The sequence below is a fragment of the Topomyia yanbarensis genome, chromosome 2, assembly GCF_030247195.1.
Source record: "Topomyia yanbarensis strain Yona2022 chromosome 2, ASM3024719v1, whole genome shotgun sequence".
NCBI lineage: Eukaryota > Metazoa > Arthropoda > Insecta > Diptera > Culicidae > Topomyia > Topomyia yanbarensis.
This window is the reverse complement of record NC_080671.1, coordinates 376,468,216-376,486,739: the sequence shown is the minus strand read 5'-3', so window position 1 is coordinate 376,486,739 and position 18,524 is coordinate 376,468,216. Positions and strand designations below refer to the sequence as shown.

General features: G+C 36.9%; 1 protein-coding gene across 1 annotated transcript in view; it reads right to left on the bottom strand.

Annotated features, from left to right (window-relative positions):
- LOC131680777 (uncharacterized) overlaps positions 1 to 18,524 on the bottom strand; it is a 74,096-nt gene that overhangs the window by 24,626 nt on the left and 30,946 nt on the right. The window contains exons 3-6 of the mRNA XM_058961487.1: positions 17,670 to 17,778; positions 17,106 to 17,607; positions 16,754 to 17,047; positions 16,470 to 16,692 (exon numbers count right to left, since the gene is read on the bottom strand). Coding sequence (XP_058817470.1) covers positions 16,470 to 16,692; positions 16,754 to 17,047; positions 17,106 to 17,607; positions 17,670 to 17,778 — 1,128 coding nt within the window. The remainder of the gene's footprint in view (positions 1 to 16,469; positions 16,693 to 16,753; positions 17,048 to 17,105; positions 17,608 to 17,669; positions 17,779 to 18,524) is intronic.

Here is an 18,524-nt window from a genome sequence, read left to right as displayed (position 1 = left end):
GAAATATTCACTGTTGATTTTCTTTGAATGGTATCACTGCTAGTATCGCCCTTTTCAAGAAAAAGCGTTGATTTCTTAGTTCTCAGTCGCGTTGGAAATTTGAGTAAAGTATAAACTTCAAATCGATTAAAAAAAATCGATTTTTTTGGCTCAGTACAATATATAACCCCTTTAGGAAAATTCAGTATTCCCATCACAATTTAGATATTTATTAACAGAGCATTAACAATAATTCGTTGGTATGTCTATTTTATGGGCCATTTTTTCGCTTTCCCATTGATTTGGTTTGAGATTTCTAGCACTGATGTTGTCCTATGCTGATTTGAGCGATTCTCTGAGTCCTGCCACTATCCCATGTAGTATGTGTTATCAAAAACATCGCGAAGTTCTAAATGTTCTCAAACGATATAATATCCGAAGAGAGTGATAAGAGTTATAAGAAATGTCTCATCACACTGTTAGGTGGATTAAAAGCGTTTTTACAATCTAAAATCTCGTATCTAAATTCAGTAACTCCAATACTCGATGATTGAATTGATCAGATGATCAGATCAGATGTAGAATACAGGTTGCGGTATCGCGATTTTTCCGCCCTTAAATCCGCAAGTTTGTGATAAGTGACTGTTATAACTTTGAATTCCATTAAAATAATGTCAACTTGCTCTTTGCTCGTTTCGCATTGAACCTGTTTTTTATATTTTCCAACATTTCGGTTCTAATCAAAAGCTTGTGTAATAAAATTTTCGGCATAACCCTTCAAATAAAATTGTGTTCAGTCGTTTAAATACAAACTGACAAGAAAATAGTGAATACAGCATTTTATTACGAATTAAAATGAAAACCCGAAGATCGAGAATAATAATATAATTTGTAATCAACATACCAATTGAATTAAATTAGTTTTAAATTTCGCGCAAATTTTGGTCATTTGGTTTGTCTGTTTTCGATTCCTTGATTCATTTTTTAACCAGCGATGAATAAATTTTCAACATCGCCGAAATAGCCCGACGTGCCGTAAAACGGGGTATCTTTGATCGCCGGGGTAAGTTAGATCAAATGAGACTTTTTTCAGCACCGTGCGATAAGATGATTCCCTCTAATAAAAAACAAACCATACTCTCAACATGTTCAGCATCTATCTGTAACGATAATTTCGTCTTTTCATGTACTATTTATGAGCACAAAAAATGGAACAACTCTCATGCATCATTTCAATCTGTTCGAACAATACCTTGTATATTAATGAAATCAGTCAACTTCAACTAAACTGATAATTTTTTTTAGAAACCGTAAATATTTTTGTCCAAAAATTCATTTCAAAATTTCGAGATTTTTCTTGTTATCTATTTCATTTCGAATATTTTCTTAAAAAAGTTCGATTAAAGCCAACTGTATCCTTCTAGGCAATTTTGTTCTCGTTCGAGGCGTCACAATATTGGGCCATGAAATTGCCTACAGATATACAATTTACACAACATTTCAAGCGTTATCTCTCATTTTGATAGACATAATTTGTTAATTATAGTTACTTCAAAAGCATTGAATGAAAATTTACGACGGCGCCGATGGTTGGGTGGTAAGCGTGACCGCCACCCACCCCAGTTGGTCTGGGTTCAATCCCAGTCGAGGTCGTTGAGATTTTTCAGAGGTGAGAAAAATCTGAGGTCACGCCTTCCTTCGGAAGGGAAGTAAAGCCGTTGGTCCCCGGTCCATGAGTTGATGGGTCGATATCCAATCCAGATAGTGGGAGTGTCACCTCTCTGGCGTCGGTGTTTGGCCTCGTAGCGGAAATAGGCCGACGGAAAATAAACAGAATTGGAATGAAAATTTACAACAACATAATTTTATTTTTATAGTAAAAGACAATAAAATACCCAACTATTTAAACATTTTCAATCTATGATTACCACTACTTGTTTTAAAAATGCTAACAGTTACATCTACATGAAGTGAAGATAGTTATTTGAAAAAGTGATGAATGTTCCCCCGTTTCACGGTATTATTATTATTCATAAATAATTGCACAACTAGCTGTCGACTCTTTAAACATGTCAGGTCGAAAATGATCTGGGATTATCTTCTTGTGTGGTGGCCCAAAATTAAGCGAAAGACCGCCCAAGCTAAACTAACTAAAGTTCAGAGGCTAGCCTGCCTCTCTATCATAGGCGCTATGAAATCAACACCCACTACATCTATGGAAGCCATGCTTCATCTACCTTCATTGCACAAACATGTTATGAGGGAGGCGAGACTTGGCTCTCTGAGAGTGCTAAAGAGTAAACCACTATTTGATGGGGATTTAAATGGTCACCTGAGTATAATAAAGGAACTCAAACTAAACCCTGTCTTGACAACAGCTCAAGATAAAATGGAGGCTAAACCGAACTTCGATATCTCATATGAGGTCCACATAGTGGATCGTCAGATGTGGGATGTAGGGGGTCCTATACTGCCTCAAGGTACAATATCATTCTATACGGATGGTTCTAAAATGGGTGAGCTGATTGGCTCGGGAGTCTACGGACCAAGAATTAAAGAAGCGATATCAATGGGAAAGTGGCCTACAGTTTTCCAGGCAGAGGTATATGCAATATACACCTGCTCGGAGGTCTGTAGGAAACGAAACTACAGACATGCAAAAATCGCAATCTTCTCGGACAGCCAAGCAGCACTGTTGGCATTAAGGTCGTCGAAATGTGAGTCCAAACTGGTTTGGGAGTGCATCACATCTTTACAACCACTGGCAACTCGGAATAAAGTAATGAGATTCTGGGTACCTGGCCACCAAGGAATCGATGGTAACGAAGTGGCCGAAGAATTAGCCAGGCGTGGTTCATCAAACATGTTTGTTGGACCAGAACCATTTCTAGGTATATTTATCTGTGCCATTAAACTAGAACTTTCGGCTTGGGCAAGAGACCAACTACTAAAGGACTGGCGTAACGTAGAAGGCGCTCGACAAGCTAAGAAATTCATACATCCAGATACAACGAGAGCCAAAAAACTAAAGGATCTAAAACGTAAAGACTTACGTATAATCACAGGTTTATTTACAGGACATTGTCCTGCTATGTATCATCTGAAAAAAATGGCAAAAGTCAAGATGACATTTGTCGATTTTGTAACTACGAGCCCGAGAGCTCGGAACATATTCTCTGCCAGTGTGCAGTACTATTTCTTCGAAAGGAGCGATACTTCGGAAGGCATCTTATGACGCCTCACGAAATATGGCATACCTGTCCCAAACGAATCCTCAGCTACATTAATAATGTACTACCCGGTTGGGACGACACATGTGGACAAACAAACAACTCACTTCCAACTACATTGGATTCGGGCAATTTGTAACATGTAGAGCAAACAGGGGCAGCCACAAAAGATAACCTGAATAGTGGTCGCAGTGGCAAGGTTTCCCCTAACAAAAAAAATCTTCAGATTCGGTAGTTTCTGTCCCAGCATACTTTATACCTCTTCACCAGCTCTAATGACCGACAAATTTGCATCTATTGAATACATCTGGTCAGATTTGATACATCGAGCGAGGCATTTAATTTAGTAACACCCAACTATGTGTTACTACTTTTAAATGTTTCCACTGTCATAACGTCACTTTCTCATTAGCAAGTGTTTCATTAACTCATGTTCTTCGTGTTCAGGTAACTAAATACACCAAACTTGAAGTTTTTTCACTCAATTGTATTTATGGTATGTGGAGTCCCGTTATGTAGCTGATTTCAAAGTAAATTAGTGCAAATCATTCCTTGGGCAATTGGCTTTCATTGACAAAAAAATTTGGTTAAAACTTTAGTATGTCGATGGAGATGGAGAGTTTTTTTTCAAACATGAACAGTATCATAATTCGAAAATCAGGGATGACTCAAACATATTATGATATAAAAAGGTTAAATTTTATGTGAAGAACAGGATCCTACCACAATTTTAATCTCCCCGTGCCGCAACCGCGAATTCAGGAATCTTGGCGCGAATCATTTTGTCACCTACGCATTGCGAGTTAGATCACTTTTCCTTCTCATCTTTAGTTTAAAAATATCTTAAAATTTATGATTTCAGATTGACCAATTTGCCTTTCTTATATAGAAAGGTTATACAATCGCTCCAAACATCTACTTTTCAACCGAGGCTCGGAGAACTGAGTCTTATATACTATTCGACTCAGTTCGACAAGATCGGGAAATGTTTGTGTGTATATGTGTCTATGTGGCAAATAATATTGCCTCTGTTTCTGGGAGATAACTGGTCCGATTTGCACAAACTTACTCTTGAATGAAAGGTACAACCTTTCCATCGGCTGCTATCGATTTCGGTTCGATTGGGACTCCGGTTCCGAAATTACGGGTTAAAAAGTGCGGTCACACATAAATTTTTCATTTAAACTAGTACCACTACCACCACTATTAAAATGATGCAAAACTTATTAAAATGGGTGCAAAATCAAGGTTATATTTTTTAATTAAAGTGTTTCACTGTCGACACGTAGCTCATCAAGTTCGTGGCTGGCGAGGCACTGCGTATAAGTGCACAGTGTACTAAGAAGGTAATAGTTATTTTCACAATTATATTGAACATAACCAGCCATGGAGTCATAGTTTGAAGAAATGAGAAAGGCACAATTGCATCACTAGGTGGATTAAAGCCGGTTTTTGAATTTCATACCAATTAACGTACAAAACTGTAATTTTATTATAGAATATGATTCTAAGTATCATTTTAAATCAGAATACTTTTAACAAAAATCTTTCAAAATGCGATAGTTGACGAGATATTTGGAATTTTGCTCCAGCAAAAGCAATTAATTCGTGTAATTATATCCTTTTTAAAGGTTATTCGCGTTTCCCCATCAAAAAATGTCAACAATCCAATGTTTATTGTTTAAAAGTCGTACCGTAAAACGGGGGACCATTGATCAATATTTCTACATTTTTTCGAATAACTTTCTTCAAATCCGGTAGATGTAACTGTTTGCATTTTTAAAACAAGTACTGGTACCCATAGATTGAAAACGTCCAAATTGTTTGGTAATTTATTACGTTTTACTATAAAAATTAAATAAATTTGTTGTAAATTTTCATTCGCTGTTTGTAAATTGCCTATCTGCAGGCGATTTTATGGCCCGATATTGTGTCGTCTCATAAGAAAACAAAATTTCCTGGAAGGATACGGCCAACTTTTATAGAAATTTTTCGGAAAAATAGTCGAAATAAAATAGTTAGCAATAAAAATCTCGGATTTTTTAAAATAAATTATTGGACAAAAATATTTACGGTTTCTAAAAAAGTGATCAGTTCAGTTGAAGTAGGTTGAATTCGTTTATATACAAGGAATTGTTTGAACAGATCGAAACTATGCATGAAAGTTGTACCATTTTCAATTTGAATTTGTGTTCATAAAAGGTACATTAAATGACAAAATAATCGTTGCCGGTAGAAGCTGAACATGTTTGTATTTTGTTTCGATGATTTGGTTAGAGGAAATCATCTTACCGTACGTTACTGAAAAAAGTCTCATTTGATCAAACTTATCCCGGTGATCAAAGATACCCCGTTTTACGGTAAAAGAAACTTTTTCAGAGTACTCGGATCATAGAGAATTTCCTTATAAAACCTTTGACATTTTTTTTAATTCATGTTATTTGCAGTCAAAAATACAATTTTTCTTTTTGAATTCTAAATGCCATTTTAAATAGAAAAAGCTCACAATGAAAATTGTTCTGAAATGTAGTAGTTCTCGAGATATTTTACGAAAGGTCCATAAAATTTTCTGTAACTTTTCCCTGATATCAAGGCGAAATTGTCATAGCTTAAAATTATTGTATTTAAATTCATGACCGACCATTTTAGATTCCGATGAAACTTTATACGTTTCACCGGCGTGGAAGACTAAACATGTCTACAAGATTATTTTGATTCTAGAGCAATTTTTCAAAAGGGCGTAGCATTTTTGAAAAAAAAAATCGATTACCGTACTTTATTCAACAAAACTATTTGAGAACGAGTTATGGGGAATGCATATTTCTGTTCGAAAAAATATTTGCTGTAAAAAAGTGTCATTTATCACAAAAACAAAAATTTGTGTTTAAAAATTTAAATTGCGAAAAAACCATTTTTAATTTTTTTAAAATATTTTTCAACACAAACCTAAAGAGAAAAAACACGTTGTGAATGTAATTACATTAAGGAGAATTTATCGGCATAAAAGGTTTTCTAACAATAACTTTATACATGTTTTTAATTTTCATATAATCGACATACAAAACTGTAATTTTATTACTGAATTTCATTCTAAGTATCGTTTTAAATCAAAATGCATTTAACAAAAATCTTCCAAAATGCGATAGTTGTCAGGATATTTGGAATTTTGCTCCAACAAAAACAATTAATTCCTGTAATTTCGAGCCATGAAGAGAACTAAAAATGACCATAGAGCTTGCTCATGAAAAACAACGAATGCTTGGCATCCAGTGTCCACACCATGCTGAGAGTTTTCATTGAAAGCATCGTTCATTATTATGATTCTGTTTGGAGTGGGTAAGCTAAAATTAATTTCATTATCAGGATTTTGTATAACGCAGACACGATAGTAATTCGATAAGCGCGAGATGATGAATGAAATTTACTAATGTGTTGATGATAGGCATAACTGACAATAGCATGTTTTACGTTGGAATGTAATAGGGAGTTACTATGAGATACCCCTCAGAGTTTCTATTTGTTTAATACACATTTTTCTTGTACACATAAATGCTGTTGCAATGAGGAATGTATGTTTAAGACTTTTCTTTTTGTACATACCTTATTCAAATATATAATTGACGATGAGTGCATTTATTTGTTAAACAGTGTAAAGGAGTGCACATATATCGACTTCTTACAGCAGTAAGGAAATATACTGGAAGAATTTGCACAGTGGTCCGGATTGATGTCCATGAATGTACCTGGAGTGGTGAAAAATAGTTTTTCGTGCGATATTACCCCAACCGGATTTTGAAAATATACGCAAAAATTACATTTAAACTGTTTCTTCCGTTAAAATACGAACCGGAATCGCTTGAACAAGTCATTTGAAAATTGAATTTGCAAAATTTTATTTTGATAAAATGTATTAAAAAAGTTATATATATATGTCGTTTATTGCATTTAGTTTCATTTATCTTAATTTGTTCTATGCTAACATAGATTGTAATACAGTGAAGACCCGATTTAATCTACCCCCGATTTTATCAGCTTTTTGACCCGATTTTATCAGATTCATATGAAAATTGATAGTTGGTAGTTTGACGGGCTCTAGCAGCCGAACCAAATTGAATTCGAGCAAATCCTTTCTTGAGCATATTTTTCTTATCTTAGAGATCCGAAACATGCAAAACATTTTAATTTTTTTTAATGTTAACATTTTTATTTTTTTTAATGTTGGTTTGTCAGACCCCCCTAAGGGAAGTTTAAGCCAAATGATCAGGAAAGGTTATGAGGCTATATCTAGGGACCAAAGAAGAATGTTTGAAGAGCTTCGGTTTCTTAAAAAGAAAGAAAAATGTATGTCGCGATTTTATCAATGTCCTGGTTTTATCAGCCTAAAATTCACCAAGGTGCTGATAAAAACTGGCCCAAAAGTGCCAGCAGCAAAATGGCCCAAAAGTGCCAAAATGGTTATTTTTATACTATTATTGAGCTTTTATCACAACAAATTTCTAAAATGAAAACATTCATTGTTTTGCATAAAAACATGAACTTCACATCAATATCAATGTAGGGGAATGTGTTCGGTTGTCGGCACACTTTTGTTTTTGGCTCACAACATTACTCCAATTGAACAATATATGAGAATAAGCATACCAATGGAAAGCTAGATGCCTTAGCTAATAACTTATGAAAGAAATTAATTTATTCTGTCAACATGAAAAAAAAATATTAACAATTTAGTAAAATGATGATTTTTTACCATTTTGAAAAATGTGGTCGGTTGTCGGCACCCTAAGAAAATTTACTAAAATGGAAAAATATGAATGATAATCATTTGGTCGGTGTTAAGTCAGACCGGACTAAGTCGCAAAACATCAAAAAATAAGATAATGATAGGACTAGATAAAGAATTTCTTCAGCTACATTATACTCTTGCCAGATTTGAAATATGCAACAATGAACAAAAATTATGGCAAAAATTAATTTCCAATTATAACGTAAAGGATGCTGAGATTTGAACTTTAAATGCGTTTTTTTCGAAATCAATATATTGTCACTTAGTCCGGTCTGACTTAACACCGACCATTTCGTATTTCAAGATCGGCTCACACTCGGCATACTTCAAAGCACAGTCAGAAAACAACAACTCGGTATAGTGGTGGGCTATTTCGTCCATTGAAATTTCTTTTCTATCATGGTAGAGACTGCACGAAACATGAACAGCCCTTCCCGTTATGTACGGGAAGCAAGACCTAAGCACCGTATCTAAGCACCAAATCTGGACCTGGCTCAGGTCCGACTTGGTAAGGGGAAAAGGGGATGGGCTAGATCATGGTACTAGTCCGGATCCGGGTACTGGTCAATTTCCGGGTACTTGTCCAGATTCGGGAATCGGTCCCGGATCTGAGTACTGGTCCGAATCCAGGAGGTCCGGATCCGGGAACTGGTCCGGATCGGGAACTGTTCCAGATCAGAAAACTGCTTAAAATTTTTATTTCACTGTCCAACCTAAGCAGTAAAAAATCCGCGATTCCGGCTGGTTTCTGCCAATATTGGAGCAGATTTCATCCTGAAATTGAGCAGAAATCCGCCAGGATTTCGGTTAGTTTGACTTAATACTAATACTATCATAGAAATCAACCGATTTATCCCACATACAAACAGAGCCGAGGTTGACACATACTGAAAAGTGTTTGATTGTGTGATGCACATACATAAATAGCAACCGAAATTCGTCATTCCACCATTTACTACAGTGATTTTCAACCTTTCTCGTTCCATGTACCCCTTTCCGAATATTGACACCCATGATGTACCCCTTTCTGAACATTGTTTACTATCATTACCCTATAGGGTTGCTAACCCTCCGGGTTTGACCCGGAGACTCCAGTTTTCGGAGATGATCTCATTGCCTCCGGGTTTTGCATCTGTTTCTCCGAGTATAATGACAAGATGAATAATTTTAACTCAATATGTTCAAATGAGTTCCTTCGGTGTTAATGTTGACTGCTCCAGAAGCGGACCTTAACTGTTGGCCAGGTAGAAAAGATTTGCTACTTTGTTGGAACCTTCCTAGCGACAGTGATGACGAATAACCGAATGTTTTGTGCCCAGCAAAAATTTCGGAAGACACCGCAGTGTGCTTCACAGATGCTATCGCTTTCCTGCCTGCTTCACGGTACTTAGCTGTGGCAGAGAGCAATGGTTGTTCGGCTGCTCCTCCACAGCGTGAGTGGCCGGTGCTTTTAGATTTTTGTCGTTAGCGAGGGAAGTGAAATTTCACACTAAGTGGACAATACGGTTTACAAACGCGATAAATTTACAGCTAATAAGAAAAGCTCAAAGTAGTGGTGTGCATCATGCTTTGCCAAAACAAAACAACAAACGGTCAATGTGTGTCAATTTTGGAGATTGATACTTCGACGAGTTACAAAAAATTAAAGAGTTTATACTTGTCAAATTTAAACTCAGCAGATAGATCAGATAGGTTCAAAGTGATTCTATAAAAACCTATCCCAATTCAGTAAAAATTTTCGGGTGAAAACCTTACCAAAGGTGATAATTCTATTACCCTATAAAAAAGATTTTCAATTGGATGAATGCCACAATTTTACAATAAGAAACCCCTTCCAGGGCACTCTCAGTAAGCATCTCAATTCTTGTCATACTGAAACAATATATAAAGACAAATACCCGACGGGAATGTTTGGATAACAAGTTAAAATTTGTCCCGCATAATTCACCCCATCAATCGTCCAATTTACCCCTGGGGGTGAATTCACCCCCGGTTGAAAACCACTGGTTTACTACCTTTGCAGGAATATAAGTTTAATACCGCAATGCGCAATTGCTTGATCTGTTACCGAAAAGACAATAGAATCCAAAAGTAATAGAAACAGGCGAATATGGGCGATAATCAGTATACACACTCAATTCAGTTCGGTAGTTTCCGCACAGCTGAACAATCAGTAAATTTGTTCAACTGATAGTTCAGCAAAGTTGCGTTAATTTATTGATTTTCAGCAATCTGTTTTCCGAGTTTCAGCAAATTAAACGTCACTTCTACTGTCATCTCGGTAGAAGCTTTGTTAACTGAGTGCTCGGCTGGGCAAAACTCGGTAAAAGTTGCGAAAAAAGCTGGGATTCGGTAGACCAAAATTAAGTGTGTAGGAAGCAGCAAATTCATCATTCTTTCTTTCATGAACTGTGCTTCAAGACATATATTTTCTTCTTGTCAATTGCACATTAGGGTGTCCCAAAATGACATCATGTTAAAAAAGTCATCGGGCTCACATCTTAAATGAAAGGTTAGGGTATCAGGACCACTTTCTTCTTCGGAGTGATTTTGTTAAAACGCTCCCTACTACTGGCGAATTTTGATTTTTTGTAAAATGGGCCGATTTTGGGAAAAAATTCAAATTCATGCTTGTTGAAGTGCACCTGAACTGTCTTAGATTTGTTCAGTATTTTTTTATTTTTCTGGCGATCCAAATGGAGACGTTTGGCTAGTTAGTTTGTACAAATTGTGTATTATAAGAGTGACAGAGCCTTTAAAACTTGGTAAAAAGTGTAATTTTTTCATTAGTTTTTCTTCAAAACTGGGTACCTACAAAATTTTAAAAGTGTAGGAAATACTTCAAATAGTTGAACCAAATATAGAGGCGTAGTTTTGCTGAAGAAAGTGTATAGCTACGGCTAATGGGTTATGAGTTATATAAGTTTTTGTTATATAACCTTCTACATTTTTGGCAATTCATCAAAAATAATAATGTTCAAAAAAATAAAGCAACCACATATTGTTTTTTGGAATATAGAAGGAAAATGATTTAAAACGGCGTTTTCTGTTTGTCTTTAGTGCGTCAGAATCGGGTTTAATGAGAATTTGATGAATTGTTGTACCATCAATTATAAAAATAATGAAAACTTTACTAATGATGCCTAAACTTTAATTATTTTCTGAAAAGTTAATTCTCCATAATTACTTCTTGGAGGCTTATTCACCAAAATTATTGTACAGGAAGCTGCACTGTATTCTGTTGTAAAACTTTTTCGAAAATACAAAGCCCTTCAAAATTGACTGTTTCGGAATTGCGTGATCTAAAACGTAAAGATCAGTTTTTTACCATTCATTTTTTTCACTCTAAGGTACTTAACACGGAAATGAGACTTTATATACAAAATCTGAATACGTTAACCAATTCGGCATACAAATATACGCCATAACATGCCACTAACTTGACATATTTGTTTAATTTTCATGATTTTCAACCCCACTAGTTGGATATTAATAGACCAAATGATTTTAAAAAAACATCGTCAAATGCTCATAAAAACCGATTCTGATGTAGTAGAGACAAGCAGAAAACGCCATTTTTCATTATTTTCCTCCTATTGCGTTGCGTTGCGTTGTGACGATGATTTTGGCGGATTGCACACTGACTTCATCATGTTTGACTGCTGATTATCTAATAAGAGTTGCTTAGGAAATGGTAAGTAGGAATTCATACCAATCCGACCCATATTAAAACCTCAACAGCATGATAGCCAGCATTGCCGGCCGCCCCCATCTTCATTGTTCACGGGGAAGGATAAAGGATAAGGTAGACAGGAAGTGTTGATGCTCCACCTACTTAACGAAAGGACGACGATTCATCAGACTCTTCCATAGGTGTCGCGGAGTTGGTAGTTTGGAAGGGTATCAGGTCTAGGATTCGCTCCAAGCAAGCGATGCGACCTGTAAAGCATATTTTATTAGGTAGTTGTTTAGTTAGTCTTCGAGTGCACGATCACTCGAAAAAGAGAAGATCTTGTTTATTTTTTGGTTCTTTTTAAACTCTGGGCAGCCGGCTACTGAGAGTATCCTATGTTCCCTAGACAAAAGCAATTTGAACTCCACACAGCCGACCGTGGGAGTATTGCCTAGGTAAGCTAATCTTATCTGCATAATGGGCCGGATCACTATTTATTGAAACAGTATTTAGACGGAATTTGTTACTTCTTCTCTACGATATATTTATTGGCTTGAAAACTACCGAGTGATAACACATTATACAGGCAAAGATAGCGCGAGATGTTATAAATCATGGAAAGTATTTCTTATTTTCCATATCGGATTGTTTTTGGAATACAAGTAGTTTTTTCATCATTTTCCTCCTATTTTGCGAAAAACAAAACGCGGACTAAGCATACTGAAATTGTTTTATTTTGTAAAACAGTGTTATTTTTTTATGAATAGCACAAAATGTCAAAAGGTTATCTAGCAAAAACTTGAATAACTCATACCCCACTAGCCATAGCTATACACTTTCTTCAGCAAAAATACGCCCCTATAGTTGGCTCAACTACTTGAAGTGTTTCCAATACTTTTAAAATTTTGTGGATACCCAGTTTTGAAGAAAAACTAATGAAAAACACCAAAAAATACACTTTTTATTGTTTTCAAGGCTCTGTCGCTCTTATAATCCACAATTTGTACATACTATCTAACCAAACTTCTCCATTTGGAACTCTAGAAAAATAAAAAAAAATGCTGAACAAAATCTAAGACAGTTCAGGAGCACTTTAACATACATAAATTTGAAGTTTTACCCAAATCGGCCCATTTTTCGAAAAATCAAAATTCGCCACCAGTAGGGAGCGTTTTAACAAATTCACTCCGAAGAAGAAAGTGGTCCTGATACCCTAACCTTTCATTTAAGAAGTGAGCCCGATGACTTTCTTAACATGATGTCATTTTGGGACACCCTACCCCTGAAGCTAGGTTTAATTCCAAACCTTATCTCCAACAGGCATAAAACCTCCTCTTTTTAACAAACAGGTTAAATCCATTTTAGTTAGATGCAATTTATCGGTTGTGCGTCGAGTAATAAATGCAGGCTGAATTTCCGCATGTCAAGCATTCGGTCTGCTTCGTTTATTTGAACAAAGATTTCTTCAAGTATATACAGTAGAATAAAATGTTGATCAGTTTTATCAGTTTCCAGAGAAATTCTACAACATCAAACAAAGTTCAAACATCCACGCTCTTACCACCTGAGACGAACACCACCAAAAAATAAATTCCTTTAAGTGATGCTACAATATAGTAATCTATGCTTAACGTCCATTATGCAAATCGTCCATTATGCCTAACGTATATTATGCCTAACTTCTATTATGCCTAACGTACGTAGACCAACCGTCCGTATGCCTAACGTACTGATGCCTAGTGGGGTACAGGTACACCCATCTAAAACCAATGGTTTGGGCGCAAACAGTTGTGTCTTCCTATATACGGCTTCGGGACCATAAAGCAGTGCACAGTGGAAGAAATCCGAGCAAAAAGGCAATCAATTGGAAGCCGCTGAAAAAGTATGACAATATATACACCAAAAGTTGCGAAACTTTTTATAAAATAAAATGCAATCAAATTTGTTCACCGCACGCACTTGTGACCGGAGATATGGGGCTTTGAAAATCCGGAACATTACTGGTATTCATCAAATCTGAGGTCTAATTAAGAAGCCGCTGAAAAAGTTCAATGAATTATACCCTCAAAGTTGCGAAAAACTCCAACGATCAAGATGCAATCAAATTTGTTCACTGCACGCACTTGTGTCCGGAGATATGGTGCTTTAATATCCGGAACATTCCCGGTTTTTATCAAATCTTAGGCCTAATTCAGAAGGCGCTGTAAAAGTGCAAAGAATTGTATCCTCAAAGTTGAGGAAAACTCTAACGATCAAATATGCAATCAAATGTGTTCACCGCACGCGCTTTTGACCGGAGATATAGGGCTTCGAAGATCCGGGACATTACCGGTATTCATCAAATCTGAGGCCTAATTAAGAAGCTGCTGAAAAAGTTCAATGAATTATACCCTCAAAGTTGCGAAAAACTCCAGCGATCAAGATGCAATCAAATTTGTTCCATGCACGCACTTGTGTCCGGAGATATGGGGCTTTAATATCCGGAACATCACCGGTTTTTATCAAATCTGAGGCCTAATTCAGAAGGCGCTGTAAAAGTGCAAAGAATTATATCCTCAAAGTTGAGCAAAACTCTAACGATCAAGATGCAATCAAATTTGTTCACCGCTCGCACTTGTGTCCGGAGATATGGGGCTTTGAATATCCGGAACATTACCGGTTTTTATCAAATCTGAGGTCTAATTAAGGAACCGCTGTAAAAGTACGAAGAATTATATCCTTAAAGTTGAGGAAAATTCTAAAGATCAAGATACAATCAAATTTGTTCACCGCACGCACTTTTGACCGGAGATATAAGGCTTTGAAGATCCAGAACATTACCGGTTTTCATCAAATCAGAGGCCTAATTCAAAAGCCGCAGTAAAAGTACAAAGAATTGTGCTCTATTGTATTAGAGATTGGCGCGTACGAGTAATTTTACCCTATACCTGACCCGAACCTGTACCAGTAGGAATTTAGGTTTTATTGTCTTCTGGTACGGGTCGGGTTGGGTACTTTGAAAAAATATTTATTCCAGCTGCGGGTCGGGGCATGTTTTTCCGAAATATTTCGAATTTACCTGACACAAGTGCGAGCGGTGAACAAATTTGATTGCATCTTAATCGCTAGAATTTTCTGCAACTTTGAGGTTATAATTCTTTGTACTTTTACTGCGGCTTCCGAATTAGGCCTCAGATTTGAAGAAAACCGGTAATGTTCCGGATTTTCAAAGCCCCATATCTCCGGTCATAGTTGCGTGCGGGGTACAAATTTAATTGCATTTTATTTCCTAAAAAATTCCTCAACTTTTGGTGTATATATTGTCGTACTTTTTCGGCGGCTTCCAATTAATTGCCTTCTTGGTCGGGTTTCTTCCTCTTTGCAGTGGCTTCAAGTGGAAGGGGATAGTAGAAGTATGGTGAATATAGGCTCATTACGCTATGTGTATGATATTTGATATAGGCTGCGAGTAAATGCAAATGTAAGCATATTCGTGGTACGATTTTCTTATATGTATAGGGTAATAGCCAGGCTTTCGTCCTGTTTCTGCTGTCGACCCGCTAATTTTGGGGCCGCTGGTTGGAGCAACGCCTGCCATCTTTGTATATCGTACTGGCTCGGATGGTGTGGTGATGGTTGGGGCGTACGAAGCGAGTTTTCGCAGGGAATTGATTTTCGAAGTCAATGGGATACATTGTTTTTCTCGTGTCTAATTGTATCCAATTCCTTATGCAATTCGATGAGAAATATTATAACATCGCGCGCGCATACTTGAGCCAATAGAGTCGGCATTTTATTCTTTCGTTTCCGGAGAAAGTATAAGTAAGTACATGATTATAATACTTACACTATTTAATCAAGGTAACTGTTAATTATATGAAAGTTTAATTAAGTGTCAACTTTTTTACTACGAGAAATAGCTTGAAGCAGTGAACATAATCGTATCAGATCTGTCTCATTATTCTAGGATTATTGAGTTCCACGGAACAAAGACACACGAAAAAAAACTTTTTAACTTGTCGATTGAAAAAATTCTATTAAATATAAACAAAACTCCCGGAGTTTAAGTAGCATATTTTACGCACCAAGAATTTCCGAATTAAAACAACAAATGATGAATCTAATCTAAATTCTCGGCAGCAGGCTGCTCAGAGTAATAAATACATGGTAATGCTTCCGAGAGTTGCATAGATTGTACCGCTTATCAAGGTGAATCCTGATCTAGGAAACTTATTGACCGGGGAGATGCAGAGGTATACATAGTCTTTTTAACAACGGTTGTCACACTAACATTCCCTTCCTTCGCCAATGACTGTGCGGACGTTGCCGGTGCCGTTTTTGGCACCTTAAAATTTAGAGCCCTCGAAACGTGTACATTGAGAATGGAAAACTATTCTCAGGCTCCATTCGTTGATTCTCTGTGCAATTTCGCTTATTCTGGACAATCGCGGACTAGCAACTGCGAAGTGTGTGGTCATCATGCTCATGCTCATTGTTCATCTTCCTCAGATAATCGAAATAAGAAAAGAACTCAGCGAATTTTTTTCCATAATGCGTCCAAAAATTGGAGTCACGGTCGTATCTGTGGCGTATGTGGCGACGGTTATCATGACATCGAAGTAACTTTTTTGTTTTGTGTTCTATTATATGGCACATTTGTCCCTATCGCCGATCTCAGCGACTATCCTAATCAAGTGCTTTGTATCTACATCATAAATTAACATTGATTGACTTGAATGCGTAAAGCTTAATTAGTGCATATACACAAAATTGTGGTACAATTTTTGCATTAGTTACTTCTTATTTGGTCATTCAAACCTCCTACCAGCTATGTTGTTTGCCGTGAATAACGACCATATCCGTGCGATCGGTTCAAAAAGACATTCCGCAGCGAAGGCGACAGAAGCCAATGAAAATCCGAGTGCCAACATAAGAAAAGCTCCTAGAAAGTGTGACACTGTAAGAACAACGGATTCTTTCTCCGAGCTCGTCTGTCTGCTGTGTCGTATATTCTCTTGCACGTTTAGATCCATATATTTAGCTGCCACCTGTAAGAACAGAAACATTTTTAGACTCGTTTCGACTGTTATATGATAATCGTTCACAAACACGATTCTCCACAAAATGTTGGATTCCCGACTGCCTCACATTCATCACCAGATCGTTGAAACTTTGCAAAAATGGGCTAGTTTTCGTAACAATAGCTGTAGTACTCTCCCAGAACTGATCATCGTTTAGTATCCGCAGCATCGACGACGATTCCGTATCAAGGTAGTCGGTTGGCGTGAAATGTCCAAATTCCGTAAATTCGCCGATGAATCCCAAATCACGAGTCTTGCTATGTTTAATTAATTGTTCATTATCGAGGACTCGAAAATTATGGGTTAGTGTGATCAAATGCGGCTAGAATAGAAAATGAAGAGTTAATCTTTAGGCAGTAGGAAGACTGATCTATACTTACCTCGGTAGATTCTAAGAAAGAATAAATCCAATTGATAGCAGTTGCGGCGAATAACATTCCACTATTCGCTAGGTCAACCGTAGTATCGATGGGTCGTTCGTATTGAGGGATCGTCATTACACCAGCCAGACCGGCCCCGTACAAGTTACCTACCATAAAGCCCGCCAGTAGTAGAGATGTGAAGAGAAAGATGCAGCACATCAGATCGTTTCGCATATTTGTACTTTGTTCCATGTAGAATCCCATGAGGGTTAGAAGAGAATCGCTTAATGTTTTTGCTTGCGCATTTGGTGAATTTAATATTCGAACTCGGCCATTCTCAATCAACCACACGGCAAATGCTCCGACCATGAACGCCACACCAACCGCTATCCAGAGAAATCCTGTAAATGGAAGAAACGGTGTCTTCCAAGGGGCGAGTTGTAACGGTTTCGGCACAAGAACCGTCACTTCCGCTCTGGTGAGCTGAGCCGTGTAAGAACCCCACCGGTACGGACCTATCCTAGAATGTGTCAAAAAGGGGATTCATTCATCCTATAAGATAGAACTCACTATAAAACTTACCAGTAGTACAGTCCAGATAGAACAATATCTGTTTGACGCGTAGCGATGGCATACATTATTCCAGAACCCGTGCGATTCTCGTAGATATCTCCCCATAATTCGATTTCATCTGTAGTTGACGATAGAATTCCGTTTATTATCAATGCCAACCGTTTCCAATTAGCTAGTGATCAAATATATTTATGTATAATATTTTATTTGGAGCAGGAAAAAACCCTCTGGAGTTAGGTATCATTTTTTGTACCAACAGATTACAAATGATCGTTAAACACACTTTATCAAAAAATTTAAGTCATTCAGGTAGAGTTAAAATAAAAAAGGTCAAGATGGCTGCCTTGAGTTACTCCAGAGCTGGCAGGAAATGGAGAGGTCTTGCAGTCTCTGATTTTCACGTCCAGAAAGGAATGTGTGAATCCAGTACAGATACGTGCTACAAAATCCAAGTCAAATGTTACGTCGTTTCAGCGCAATGTTTTAAAAAACGACGGCTTTATGTTGAAAATATTGATGTGCAACGGAGGGTGATGGCGATAGACTTTTACGGGTTGCTGTTATAATTCTCATACAATTGAACAAAACCAGTTGTGTTGTAGAGCATGTTGCATCAGGATATAGGTAATGGGATGAGAAGCGGATCCATTTAATACCGGGAATATTGAAATCTTGTGAATGATTTCGACAGCTATGATCTCATCTTTCGCGAAACCGGTTAATCAGAGCTTTATACGAAATTTCATAAATAATTGAGAATTCAGAACTCGAAAACGCATTCATAAAAATATTCTGAAGAATTTATCACGTTCGTTGGATCAAGGCTCATCCGAAAGCTATAATACTATCTTATTATGAAAGAAC